The sequence below is a fragment of the Rhincodon typus genome, chromosome 18 (assembly GCF_021869965.1).
Source record: "Rhincodon typus isolate 14 chromosome 18, sRhiTyp1.1, whole genome shotgun sequence".
Taxonomy (NCBI): domain Eukaryota; kingdom Metazoa; phylum Chordata; class Chondrichthyes; order Orectolobiformes; family Rhincodontidae; genus Rhincodon; species Rhincodon typus.
This window is the reverse complement of record NC_063349.1, coordinates 55,324,871-55,339,348: the sequence shown is the minus strand read 5'-3', so window position 1 is coordinate 55,339,348 and position 14,478 is coordinate 55,324,871. Positions and strand designations below refer to the sequence as shown.

The 14,478-nt window shown below is 37.5% G+C and overlaps 1 protein-coding gene across 3 annotated transcripts in view; it reads left to right on the top strand.

The window, feature by feature from the left end:
• The window catches only part of gnptab (N-acetylglucosamine-1-phosphate transferase subunits alpha and beta), a 99,911-nt gene that overhangs the window by 57,023 nt on the left and 28,410 nt on the right, over positions 1-14,478 (top strand). For all 3 annotated transcript variants that reach the window (XM_048607457.1, XM_048607458.1, XM_048607459.1), the window contains exons 13-19: positions 2,978-3,169; positions 6,205-7,373; positions 8,205-8,404; positions 9,104-9,323; positions 10,972-11,085; positions 12,191-12,276; positions 12,942-13,040. In XM_048607457.1, the coding sequence (XP_048463414.1) occupies positions 2,978-3,169; positions 6,205-7,373; positions 8,205-8,404; positions 9,104-9,323; positions 10,972-11,085; positions 12,191-12,276; positions 12,942-13,040 (2,080 nt within the window). The remainder of the gene's footprint in view (positions 1-2,977; positions 3,170-6,204; positions 7,374-8,204; positions 8,405-9,103; positions 9,324-10,971; positions 11,086-12,190; positions 12,277-12,941; positions 13,041-14,478) is intronic.

Sequence of the window (14,478 nt, the reverse complement as noted above, 5' to 3'; positions counted from 1 at the left end):
GCATGAGGCTTTTGTTGAACTTTCCCTTTTCTCAATTTACACCTATCTAAATAATCTGCCGTCCTATTTTTGCTACCAAAGTGGATAACCTCCCATTTATCCATGTTGTTGTAGTGCATCTGCCTGCCTTTGCCCACTCTCGCAGCTTGTCCAAATTACACTGCCTCCTCCTCACAGCTCACCTTTGCATCATCTGCAAATTTTAAGATATTACATTTAGTTCTCTCATTATGTCATTAACATATATTGTGAATAGCTAGAGTCCTAGTACGAATGAGCAGGTAAGAGGGCAGATGTTACGCTTTCTGTGACTGCATGGGAGATGTTACGAGTGATGAAGTGGACCAGGATATCACAGAGGAACGTACCTATGGAATGCTAACAGTTGAGTCGAGAGGACGGAAGGATGCATTTTGTGATGGTAGTCTGCTGGAGAGCATGAAAGATGGTCTTTTGAATGAGAGACTGGTGGGATGGAAGGTGAGAACAAGAGAAACAATGTCATTTGTTTGGAAGGGAGGTGATGTGGTGAGGGCAGAAGTGTGAAAAATGGGTTGGACACAGCTGAAGAGCCCATCAGTCATGGTGGACGAGTGGGCATAGTAATGCTCGGTTGAGGATACAGGAGCACGTGTGGGAGGTGACATCATTGGGATAGATGCAACAGTGCAAAGTAACTGGGAAAATGGAATGGAGTCCTTGCAGGACGGAAGACTTGAGGATGTGTAGCCATGGTAACTGTGGGAGTTGGTTTGCTTGTAATGGATATTGGTGGACAGCCTATCCCCAGAAATGGAAGCAGAGGAATTAAGGGCAGGGAAAGAAGTGTCAAAATAGACCAGGTGAAGGTGAGAGCAGGTTGGAAATGGGAAGCAAAGCTAATTAATTTTTCTAATTCCAGGCCAGTGTCAGCACTAATGATGTCATTGATGTACTGGTAAAAAAGTGGGAGGGTTCCTGAGTAGGACTGAAGGAATGTTGCACAAATTGCAAAGAGATAGGCACAACTGGGGCCAATGTAGGTACTCATAGCCACCCCTTTGACCGAGAGAAAATGAAACAAGTTAAAGGGGTTGTTCAAAGTTAAAATGAGCTCAGTCAGGTGCAGGAGGACAGGAACCATTCAGCCCTCTTTTCAAGGAAGTAGTAGACAACTGCCAGAACATAGGTGTCGTCTGCGGCCAGGAAACTGGAAATTATGGAATAGAACATAATGTTAGAGGAATCATAAATGTAAGTAGGAAGAGACTGAACAAGGAGAGGAAAGAATAGAGTCAGTATAGGAAAAAATAAGTTCAGTTGGTCAGGGGCAGGCTGAAAGGATGGATCTACCAGCGAAGTTCAGTTTGTCGATCTTTAGGGAGAAGTGGGCTGTGCAGGTTTGTGGGACTGTAGTGGGAAGATGTGGAGGGGTGATCTCCAGAGGGGATTGTCAGTGACAGTTCTGGAAACAGCAGCTTGACAGCTTGTGTTCAGTGGTGCAGTCATGGTTGAGGGAAGTTTGGAGGAAGTGTTGAGAGATTCTTCGAGGACAGCAGCACTATCCTTTATCAGCATGTTTGATAGCAAAGTCAGGGTTAGACATGGCACAACTAACTGCAGGAAGTTCAGAGAGAAACTGGTTAGAGTGGGTGATGGGAGTAGAGAAATTAAGGAATCCAGTCACATCGACAGTTTTCTCAATGAATTCTGAGATTGGGTGACAGTTTTGCAAAATGCCTTCATTCAGTCCGCAAGCAGAACCCCAAATGTCTGGTGGCCTTTTGTTTTAGTTCTCCATGCAGCTCTTTCGCTGATATCTCTGTCCTTGGTTTGCTGCACTGTTACAGTGAGGCTCACCGTAAGCTTGAGAAACAGCAGGTGTCATTTCACCTGCAGCCCTCTGGACTCAACAAGAGGTTCAGCAATTTCAGGCCATGAACTCTATCCCCTAACTTTGTTTCTTTTTCTTTACCTATTTCAGTTTTTCTCTAATTTTCTCTTTTAGGCTGCAATAAACTTGCTCTAGTTGCACCTTTTTGTTTCTTTTCTCGTCACATCATCAATTTCTTTGGCCTTGTAAATCTAAGTCTTATGTCATTTAATTGCTTCTATTTTTGACCCTATTCCAGACTACCACCTAGTTTTGTTCCACCTATCACTTGGCTAAATTCTTGTTGCGTTGCTAGCTTTTCTCGCTGATAATGACCCATCGACCTGAATATTAACCCTGCCTGTCTTTCCGTTGCTACTGTCTCATCTACTAAGTGGTTCCAGCATTTTCAATTTCTATTTTAAATCTATGTTTACTTTCTAGTCGTATTATTTGATTTTCCATGTGACAGATCACCAGTTGTCATCTGTCATGCTCAAACTGGAACCCATATTGTCATTTCAGCCATGGATTTCAAAAGTAACCTAGACTATGACGCATCTTTGTATCTTTAGATAATAGATTATATTTTAAATGGCCTCTTTAATGATATGGGAACCAAAATGATATTTAATAAAATCATCTGATGATTGTAAGCATAAGACCTGATAGAAATGAATGGGTTTTATATAGTCTTTGAAACTTCTTTGGATGCTTTACTACATTAAAGGTATTAATTCAGTGTATCTTATTTAATATAATCCTTACATGACTTCTTTCCCATCTTATCTCTGTAATCTACACAAACCTCTCAGCTCTCCAGATCTGTCTCCTCTTATTTTTTTAAAATCCTTCACTGTTGACAGCCATGACATCAGCCCTTTGGGCCTTAAACGCACTGTCTCTTCTTGCTGTTTTTAAGATTGTCTATGAATCCTACCAGTTTGATTGACTTTTTGATATTTGTCCTAATGTTTCCTTATGTAACTTGGTGTCAAGTTTTGTTTGATAGCACTTCTATAAGGCATTTTGGGATATTTTTACTAATTTATGGATGCTTAAATACACTAGTTGAACTACTTCTCAGTTTGAATAATTTACTAAATAGGTTTGTTTTATTTACAGGTAACACTGCAGGTTCTCGTGGCGGAGGTGCTGGAGGAGTGTTGAATGTACAGGCCTGGCAGTTTGCTGGAGGACTCCCTGGAGTAACATATTGCAACCAAGGTTGTGCCAACTCCTGGCTGGCTGACAAGTTTTGTGATCAAGCTTGTAATGTCTTATCCTGTGGGTTTGATGCTGGTGATTGTGGGGAAGGTAAGTGTGAACTGCAATTATATGATATCTGTGTATTGCCTTTTGTATATACTTGGTTTATATTGCCAGAATGAATGTTGCTTTTAATCCAAATTCTCTGTACTTGCAAGATATCACTTGGAGAGGAAACAATGAACCATTTTTATAACTTTGTTGTGATCTGTCTGAAAACAGACAAGATAATCAGGAATAAGCTAAGTGTGTGAGCCTGCTTCCTGGCAGCTTTGATAATAGCTTACATATTGAAATGGCTATTCTTCTGGAATTATCAGGAACATCAACATCAGATTCAATTTTTATTTAATTTTCCTGGGATGTGGACATGGCTTGCAAAGCCAGCATTTGTGGCTAATCCTAATTTCATTTAAAATTGGAGGCTTGATAAACTGTGGGCATGCAGTTAAATGTGATTTCCCTTCGATAAAACCATGTTAAATTCTCTGATTGCCTTTAGACTTTCAAAGTGCACAGCTATAATTTCTTAAATGAACAAGTCTGACACCTTCTCCACGACAGATGTGAAGCTAACTGGCCTGTTTTCTCACTCCCATCTTAGAGGTGCTGTCTGTGATGCTTTCCAATGTGATGTAGTATTTCCAGAATTGAAATTTTGGAAAATTAACACCGACGCATCTACTGTCATATTAGAAACCTCTTTTAAGACCCTAGGATGCAGTCCATCTAAGCTCAAAGACTTGTCAGCTTGCAACTTTATCAGTTTGCTTACTGCTATTTCCCTGAATAGTAATTTCTCTAAGTTCCTCTCTCTTTCACCTTCTGATTTACAGCACTTACTAGAAATATAGTATATAGTGGGGAACCACGGGCCAACAGAGAATGGGGATCTTAAAGGACTATGTTAATAAAGAATTGCAGAAATTAATAGGACTAAATGTCAACAAATTCCCTGACCTAACATCCTAGGATTTTTTTTTTTTAAAAAGTGGTAGCTATGGAATAGTGGATGCAATAGTTAAACGTTGTTACTGAGACTAGTAAATGTTGGAAAGTGACATTCCGCGAGGATTATTGCTGGGTCTGCTATACAATTTGGTCTCGGGAATTGGAATTTTCAGAATTTATACCTTGCACTGAATTGGAAAGTTAATTACAAAACAGCACTACAACAAAATAGAGGAAGACATTAATAAACCCGCTAAATGACCATGCATTCTATGTGGCAAATAAATGTCAATGTAAATAGATATGATGTGATGCATTTTGGTGAGAAGAACAAGGAGGCTGCATTTGCTTGGATAGTTTTGAGGTAAGATGGAGAAATGGGCCGTTAAGATCTGAGTAATATTTTTTTTAAAAAATGCAGCCAAAGCACTGGGGTTTGTTTCTGGAGGGATAAAGCTGAAATGTAGAGAAGTTAACTTTGTCGATCCTTGATCAGACCAGACTCTGAAGTGCTGTGAACAGTTTTGATCTGCACATGTAGCAAAATGTTCAAGTCATGATGAGTTTTTAGAAGATTCTAGAACTCAAAGGTCATACATATCAAGAAAGATTGACCATGCTGGCAGTTCACGTTTTTGGAAGAATGAAAACTGATGAATTGCCTAATAGAGGTTTTGGCATTGAAAGATTTTGCTCGAGTCAACATAGTGGAGATGTTTCCGCGTGCAGGGGAGACCAGAACTAGGTGCTGCAAATGAAAGACAGACGCTAATAAATAAACGCTGGAGGGAATTCGGGAGAAACTTCTTCACCCAGTCCATGTGGTAGTTCCAGATTCTCACTAATCTGCATTTGTTAGAAGAGGCGAGATAAACATATGAGGAAAAAATGCACAGAAAGGTATGTCATTTGAAGACATGTCATATCTCTTGAAGAAGGGTAAGGGTGGCATAGCACTGACCTGTTAGGTTGAATGATCATTTCCTGTCTTTTAAGTATATTGACTACCTTTTGTGCAAATTTTGTTTTACACCAATTTCTAATTATAAACAAATGAGAAATTTTCAAAAAATCTCCTCTTAATGGCTGAAATATTTCTTCTTGCTTGCTAATGTTTGCTATTACTGTATGGATTCGGCCTTAGCCCTGTTTGCTCATAAATTTTGAGTATCTGTTGCCACTATTAAATAAACATTAATTGAAAATGTTGCACTTAGTAAATAATTAATGTTACTATAGCAAGTATAGTAGAACCAAGATTCTGATGTTTATATGACTCTGACAGAAGTGCGTTCATTCCTCCATGAACTGTACCAAAAGTGTAAATGTTTTATTTAATCACCAGAATGGTCAATTTGTTTCTCTTTATTATTGTTATCTGGAACAAAAGAGGCTTTCACCAGATTCCTTCAATAAAATCAAAAATAACTTGTTATTAATTAACAAGTGTATTCTTTGGGAAAGTGGCAAAACTGGTTATCAACAATGCTGCTATGCAGAAGCAAACTATGTCTCCTTAATCTCAAACACCCACATTCATGCATAGATGTGACAAGACAGCTCTGCAGAGATGTCATGGATTTGGGAGAAATAAAGGCATAAGTCATAAATTTAACCATGTTCCCTCTGATTTTACTTGGTGCGCAACCTGTTTGTTGCACTATACAGTCTCTTTATGATTGCTGTGTGAACGTGCACACATGCATCTTAAGAAAAATATTTTTTGTGCACAACCTACTTCCTGCATTGCAAATTATATTCTAGTTTCCTATGTGCCGTGGAATAATACTTGAGAGTTCTGGACTCTGGTCATTTATGAAGGAACTAAAATAGAAATTATGCATGTCAACTTTTAATGTTAATGTTTGAAAACAATTGTAAGCACTTATTGTATATCAAATATTAAACTTGTTCCTAGCGGTTTTAATTTTTTTCTACTACTAAGTTTTCTGTGAAAGTATTTTCCATTTGTCTCAAAACATACTATTTGGATTTGAATCTATTTGAATTTATGGAATTGCTCCTGAATAGTGAGTAGAGATTTCTTTCATTGGTTCTCAACCATGACTTTTATATGGATATTTTAATATCTTTGTTATTATATTTGTTTACTGAACCTACTTCATCCACAGAGCACTTTGACCAGATGTATGATGTAAATCTCCATCTTAATCAGACTCATTACGTACTTCCGAAAGGTGAGGCCTTGCCTTATTTCCGTTTTGGGGCCTTGGCTAACAAAATTACAGAGGCATCGTTCACTGATAATGCTATAGTTCGCCATGCTTCTGTGGCCAACAAGTGGAAGACTATTCACTTGATCATGCATAGAGGAATGAATGCAACTACAATCCAATTCAATTTGACTTTGCTGGATAAAAGTGACAAGGAGTTTAAAATGCACCTCACTATAGAAGCTGACACCAGAGAAGATCAGAAATCAAACCAAACTGTCATTTCAAAAAAGCAAGAAAAGACTCAAAATTACACTGAAGCACCATCAGAAATGGAAATTCAATTCAAAGATATTGCTGAAGAGCTACAATTCCCCAAAATTCGAGAAAGGACTTTAGATGAGTTGAATATCAGTCTTCTAATGGATCTTCAATTTATTGACACATCCCAACTGCCTGTTGATATTCAGAAAGAATTGAGAGAGTTGGATGCAAAACTAGAAGCTGGTGATATCACACTTAAAGGGTACAATCGAACGAAGGTGTTGATTTTGGAACCATTCAGAAAGCTTGTACATTCTTCACAACAAAATGGTAGTAATTACACTGTCGTTCAGCATATAGAAAATATTGCTTTAGAAAAGAATGTAGGCTTATTGGAAAAGGAAGTTGCAGGTGAAGGACATATTGAAAAGAATGATGCAAAGAATCCCCTAACAAAAAAACAAATTGAGAATGGGCAGGTTGGAAGAAATGAACAAGCCAGTGATCAAGTGTCTCTAAATTCCTTGCTTTCAATGAAAATAAATAATCTGTTAAAAAGCCCTTCCAAAGATGCATCAGAGCTCCAAAAAGCTGTAGTCAAACCAATGACATCTCAGAAAATACTTAATATTCTTATACCAAATGATAGCAGCAAGTTTAAACAAGATCAGAATGTGAGGGGAAAAGAAAGGAACTTCAAGCATCAAGAGCAAAGATTCCTAAAAGAGGCTAATGCTGAGGCTGCAGAAATTGAAATAAAAAACAGCCCAGGACATGTCAATAGAAAGCTGCAGTATCACACTGGAAGTAATGCTGGCTTTTTACCTTGGGAAAAGCAAGGATATTTCCAAGATCTCATAGAAGTAAGTAATACATAAATGCATATCCCCCCATTTGTACGGTATACAGTTGCTAAATTAGTGGGGTTTGCATTGAAATAATCTAAACTTTTATAATATTTTATGGCTGAAGACTTGTTCAATTGGTATCAGCTAGGCTGTGGTTTATCACTGTGTAAAATAATGTTAGCACTGAATATACTTAAAGGTGAGGAATTGTTTAGAGGGAATTCATTTTAATATTTTGCATTGCACAAAATCTCTTTTGTGTTACTGAGAACATAATGTTTTCAACCTGCTAGACCTATACTATGCCATTTCACCTCACTTTTGATAATTTTTCTTAAGATTTCCTTTTGCTTCAAGAATCATTTAATTTTGATTATACTTCTGTGCATGACCCTGGGATGTTTTTCTAAGATGGAGGTCCTACATAAATGCTGTTGTACAGAGGGATTTTGCGCGGTTGAAGAGAAGAAGCCCCACTGTTGAAGCAGTGTGTAGAGAGCTTTACTGTGTATTTTGTATGTACTCTGACATTCCTGAGTACAAGTATAGAATGCTTGTTTCTCCAGTCCCTCTTTCAACTCTTCCCCCATTTAGATGCATGGGTGTAATTCAGGTTTAATCAGAATGCTGCTTGCAAATATTTTCACCGATTTTTCTTCATATTGGACTGAACTCTAAGGTTATGCTGTTGATAGCTGACTTTAATACTTCATAATGCAATCTTTTAATAAATATTTCCTTCACCTAAAGCATATTTTATATACAGAAATCAGTTTCGCTTGAAAATGTTGATCCTCCTAAAATTTAGCCTACACACCTTACATGAGTCATTTTGTTTTACTTCAGGAGGAAGCAAAACTCGAGAAAGCATTTGCATACCACACTGACAGTAAGCATGTGGGAAGAAAACTTAAAGACACATTTGCAGACTCACTGCGCTATGTAAATAAACTTCTCAATACTAAGTTTGGATTTGCTTCTAGAAAAGTTCCTGCCCATATGCCTCATATGATTGACCGGATTATCATGGATGATCTTCAAGCAATGTGAGATACTGATAATTGTATTTTTATAGCTTTCAAATTCATTTTTAATATAGAACTTGTAGATAACTGTATTTTTAATAGATCTCTAATTTTTATTTACAACATGCCTTAACTTAGAGACATGATAAAAATATATTCAAGATGGAGCGAATGATAATCGTGAAAACATGCTGGCATTTTGCCATGTATTGGGAAAATGTGTGGTTTTAGAATGCTAATCAATGCAACACTTAGTAACAAACATCTGAACAGATGAATGAAAGCCAACAAAAAATTTTTTTTTTTTCAATTCACATTACATGGCTTATGCTGCTGTGAAAATATATTGTTGTGTTTGAAATATTAAAAATATTAGCTTATGAAAGCTTACAGTCAGCAGATCTATAGCACTTTTCATAACCATCAGATTTTTCAAAGTGGTTTACAACCAATTGAAGTGGTTTTGAAGTGCTGTCACTGTTATAATGTAGAAGCCGCAACTGAGTTCAACAGACCAAGAAAGCCAATTCCGAGTCTGTGCTAAAGGTGAGACTTAATTTGGAGCTTAACATTTTGTTCATCAAAAGAAAGGTTACAATCTGGAAATTTATCTTGTTTTCTCTCTCTGCTGGTGATGTCAGATTTGTTGAGTATTTCTGGCAATTTGTTTTACTTCTAATATTAATGTTCAGTTCTTAAAATGGCTTTATTACTTGATAGGTTTCCAGAGGCATTTGACAAGACTTCTAACCATAAAGTGCGTCACTCTGAAGACATGCAGTTTGCATTTTCATATTTTTATTATGTAATGAGTGCACTGCAGCCATTAAACCTTTCTGATGTTTTTGATGAAGTTGACACTGATCGATCGGGAATCCTCTCTGATCGAGAAATCCGGACTCTAGCAACGAGGATTCATGAACTCCCATTGAGCTTGCAGGTAAACCTTTTGTACCAAATCACGAGATTGAAAATGGTTAGTAAGCTTTGCATGCTTGTACTTCATTGAAAATATAGAATAAAAGCATTGGGGAGACAGTGACCCAGTGGCATTATCGCTAGACTGTTAATCCAGAGACCGAGGTAATGTTCTGGGGAACCTGGGTTCAAGTCCTGCCATGGCAGATGGAATTTGCATTCAATGAAAAATCTGGAATTAAGAGTATAATGATGGCCATGAAGCGATTGTTGATTTGTCAGAAAAACCCACCTGGTTCACAAACCTCCTTTAGGGAGGGAAGCTGTCATCCTTGCCTGGTCTGGTCTACATGTGACTCCGGACCCACAACAATGTGGTTGACCCTTAACTGCCCTCTGGGCAATTAAAGATGGGAAATAAATTCTGGCCTAACCAGTGTCGCCCACATTCCATGAATGAATAAAACAAAATGGTTTTGTGTTGTACTTAGGTAATAATTTTAGTTTTGGGTTTGGATTAGAAGAGTGAGCTATATTTTCTTGCCATTTTGTAATTTTGACTTTAGGAACTGTTTTGACTAAGTTAGAAAATATGCATATTGGGACAACTAATAGAAGTATTGGATTGTTTCATACATTTTTCTAAAATGTTGAATATAACAGAGGCATCCAAGCTGAAATGATACATTAGTTGATCCCTTGTGTTTCTGCTCATGTGAAATCAATAGGGAAAATCAAAATTTTTTTCAATATAGTTGGTGGGTATCTGGAACTCATCGCCTGTAAGGGTGATAGAGATAGAGGCCTTCATAACTTTTAGACGTGCACTTGATATGCCAAGGCATACAAGGCTAAAGGAAAATGGAATTAGAATAGTCAGGTGGTTGTTTTTGACCAGCATGGACATGTAGGGCCAAAGGGCTATAGTGTAGATCTGTATAACTCTAAAATCAATGTATATCAAAGGATCAACACTACATTGCAACCAAATCTGTATTTTTGCAATCAATAGGAAACTAATGGTGTAAAATAAATTGAAAACATCATCTTTAAAAAGAGTTGTATTGGGAAGCTAAAAATGAGTGTTGTCATCAAAGACATTGAGATGGAATGAGGACCAATGATCTGGCCAAAGGCCCGAAGTTGAAACTCAAAAGACTAGAAGTTGTATTGCAACTAGTGGGGGAAAAAAATTTAAAACATTAGTTAGTAAATTGATGCAATGATCAACCAGAAAGTAGTATTGTTATAAAATTGCTTGAAGCCAGTATGAAGTGGTTCTGCTGAAGTGACAGGTATCATTTTCAAGTGGGAAATTTTGTTGGGCATCTGTGCACAATTGGAAGTGATAACAACTAACTATTGATACTTCTTACACAAAAACAGAAATTGCTGGGGAATTTCAGCAGATCTGGCAGCATCTGTGGAGAGAAAATCTTAAATTTAGCACAGACATTGACATTTCTGTATTGAAATATTGAAATGTTTACTTCTAAAACATTGCAGACTGTATAAAATGTAAATTTTATGAAAGTTGTGTTAATGTTTTTTAATTTTGCTCATAATGATTGTTTGGTGAGATTTTTTGTGTACTTCAAGATCACTGAGTCAGGATTGAGGATACTTGTCTCTTGTGATTTTCCATGGTTTAATGGTTTTTATATATACAGGACCTAACTGGACTGGAACAGATGCTCATTAATTGCTCCAAGATGCTTCCCACAAATGCTACTCAAATTGATAACGTCCCTCCCACCCTGGAGGCATATTATGACCCAAACCTGGTAAGAACTTGGAAACTAACCATAACCTTTCTTACTTTATGTAATATAGTAACAAATATTACACTTAGTATGGTTAAACTTATTTATTATTGGAGGGGTACTTTATGGTTTGCTATTGCATCATGGCCCTTGCCTAGGAATTGCACACGTTAGAACAAGAATAACTGGGTCATCCTGTTCTTTCACCTCTTTTTCATGCGGAGCATCTGATTTCTCCTTGATGCATTTATTATGGCATATTAAGATTGGCAACTCAGGATGGTGAACTACATTTCTATCACTGTTGTGCAGCAGGTTAGGTCTCGGAATACATGTCCTTGATGGAGAAGTTTGTTTTGACTATAAAGCAATTTTAAAAGTGTTTCGTAATGCTCCAGTTAAAACTAAACTAGCTGAAAATACATCAGTCAGCAAATGATTTGAAACTTACTATGAGTATCAGGTAACATGATGGCATTTTGACCAATAGTTTTTAAAAATTAAATATTTCTGTTGCTACCATTTTCTATTGGAGCAGAATATTTTAGAAAAATCCAATTGTGACTGAATGACCGTTTGACTTCATTTCAGATGTAAATGTAATACTAACTGCAGAAATAGTGGAAATAAATTGCAAGCCACATGATGTGTTAACATCTTGAATATTGGGTGGGTCTGTGGTGAATAACATTCAGCACAGGAAGACCAAAGGAAGTTACTTCATTGGCAGTGATTTTTGTAATAACTCTTAACTGTTAACTGTTAACATCAATAGTCACATGAGTGTCTGAGGTATTAAAATGGAAACATCTGTCTTAGAAAATGTGGGTCCTTGGGATACTTTTTATAACAGCTAACCAACTTAAATGTATATTGGATATTGTAAAAGCATAAAGAAGCAAAAATGGATGCCAAGCCAAAGGGGAGATCGTGAGCTATAAGCAGGGCTTTAGAGGAAAGGGAGGTGAAGGGGTTTAGGGAGAGAATTAGGGTGCATTTGAATTTAATTTATCAATGAGAGGGAATCTTGTTCATTTTTGTATTTAGTTTTAATATGGTAAATTGAGTTTGCAAATACTCTTTTTAAGGAACATTTGACTTACTTTGTAAATCTTGTTTGCTGTAGCCGCCAGTGACCAAAGGACTTGTAATGAACTGCAAACCCATTACTGACCGTATTCGCAAGGCTTACAAGGATAAAAATAAGTACAAGTATGTGGAGTAATGGAATGCTACTTTATTTTCCAGAAACGCCATTAACGATTAACCAGACACTGTCTTTCAGGCAGTTCTTGGCCAGGGACAGGGGCAGCAATGTTTGCTCCAAGGCACCCCACTCCCAAACAACACAAAAAACAGTCCAGCAGTATGCCTCTTCACCTATCTCGAGTACACTCTGAACTTCTACATCATTTGTCATTATCAGCCAGGCTCATAATTTCACTGCAAGAATGTCAATTTCTACAGAGATTTTGTTTGTGGTATTTGCTCCCACTGGATGCTGCACCAATACAGCATTATTAATTCTATCTAGAATTGTTGTATCTTACGGAGAGGAGATTTTATTCCGTCAGCTTAGATTGGATTCAGATGCGTGAACCAGAATTCCTCTCCTGTTGATTTTTGTCAACTCCTGTCTTGTCTGACTTGTGCCTTGTCATCAGACAGAAATACTGAATGTTAATGAGAACTTTATGGGATACAGACTGTTCTCATGCCTTTTTTATAGTGTAGCTTTTAGTAATAGATATGTTTTCTCGTAAGACCATACACCCGTACTGATATTCTCATTCTAGAAATGAAAATGTAAAGAGTCATCTTTGTTTAACATTTTGGTTACAAACACATGGATTTATTTTCAATATTTCAATAATCAGGTTTGAAATCATGGGAGAAGAAGAGATTGCCTTTAAAATGATTCGTACTAATGTTTCTCATGTTGTTGGTCAATTGGATGACATCAGAAGAAACCCAAGGTATGTTTGTAGAAGTAATTTTACAGTAAAAAAGCATTTCAGTGACTGGATTGTTATATCTGATATTGTTCTTTGTACATTCTTTATTTTGGAATGTCTCAAAGCATGTTGCATGACGAATTAGTCTGAGACTATCATGCATCACCATTATATCCTCCTTGTGTACATGCTAAATGCTGTGACTTGCATCTCTTGAGCTATAAAGTTTTATGTGAATAAAATATAAATTGCTTAAAATGTTTTTGAATGATGCTATCTTCTTGGAGATGGTGTTAAGTACAGGCTATCTAGAACTGCTGGAGCATAGATAATTCTTTACTGATTCTTAGAAGTGTAACCACCTTGGGTTGTTGTCTAGGTACGAAGTGGTTGACATGTTTGATGCTCTACTGCTTGATGGTGATTGGGGAGGTACTTTGTTCTTGTCCTGTCATTATTGTCTTCTCACAGTTGGTGCATAGACCAACCTTGCTTACTGCTGCTCTCAAAATTGGTGGCTCGTGTTATGGAGTGTGTGCATGATTCTTCAGCCAGCAAAGCGCTATTGTTTTACAAAATCAAGATCATTTAACTAGACATTTTGGCTTGGGATGCAAAAGTCTGTGCCCACTTCACCTTCAGTGTAAGATGAGTAACCAAGAGGAAAAGAAGTGGGAAGAGTATGCAGCTTGCTGTACTCTTGTGGTGATGTTGGAGTCTGTGATGTCCTTGCTGGTCTGAACACAGCAGATGGAACTGCGGTATAAGCCTTTGAAACTGTGTTAAACTGCAATTCCATGGCCATATTAGTAGCAGCCAAAATCTTTGCCAGCAAGACATGGAGGAGAATACCAATGGTGATGCATACATTGAACATAGTTCAAGTGCTTTCCATAAATTGGATCCTGGGCATCAGTGGAGAGACAGCATCACCAATGAAGAATGAGACAACAAGGTGCAGGGCTGGATGAACACAGCAGGCCAAGCAGCATCATAGGAGCAGAGAGGCTGACGTTTCGGGCCTAGACCCTTCATCAGAAAACTTTTCTTGTTGTCTCGGGTTTACAGGGATATGGGCCAAATACTGGCAAATGGGACTAGACCAGATTGGGATGTCTCATCAGCGTGGATAAGTTGGACCAAAGTGTTCTGTTTACATGCTGTATGACTCTATGATTCCATGAATGAAAAATCTTTAGATGGAGTACAATGTAGATGAGGTTATTCACTTTAATAGTAAAAGAGCCTCTTCTGTCCTTCATGATTTCATGATTCTAAATTTTAAAAATCGCGTTGTTTTTCTTAACAGTTATGAAATGTAGATGTTCAGAAAGACCTGCTACACTCAAACAAGGAACACAACAATGCCCTCAACCGCATCTCCTCCATATCCCACACTTCTGCCCTCAAAGCCACTCCCCCCAACAACAATAAGGATAGAGTCCCCTTAGTCCTCACA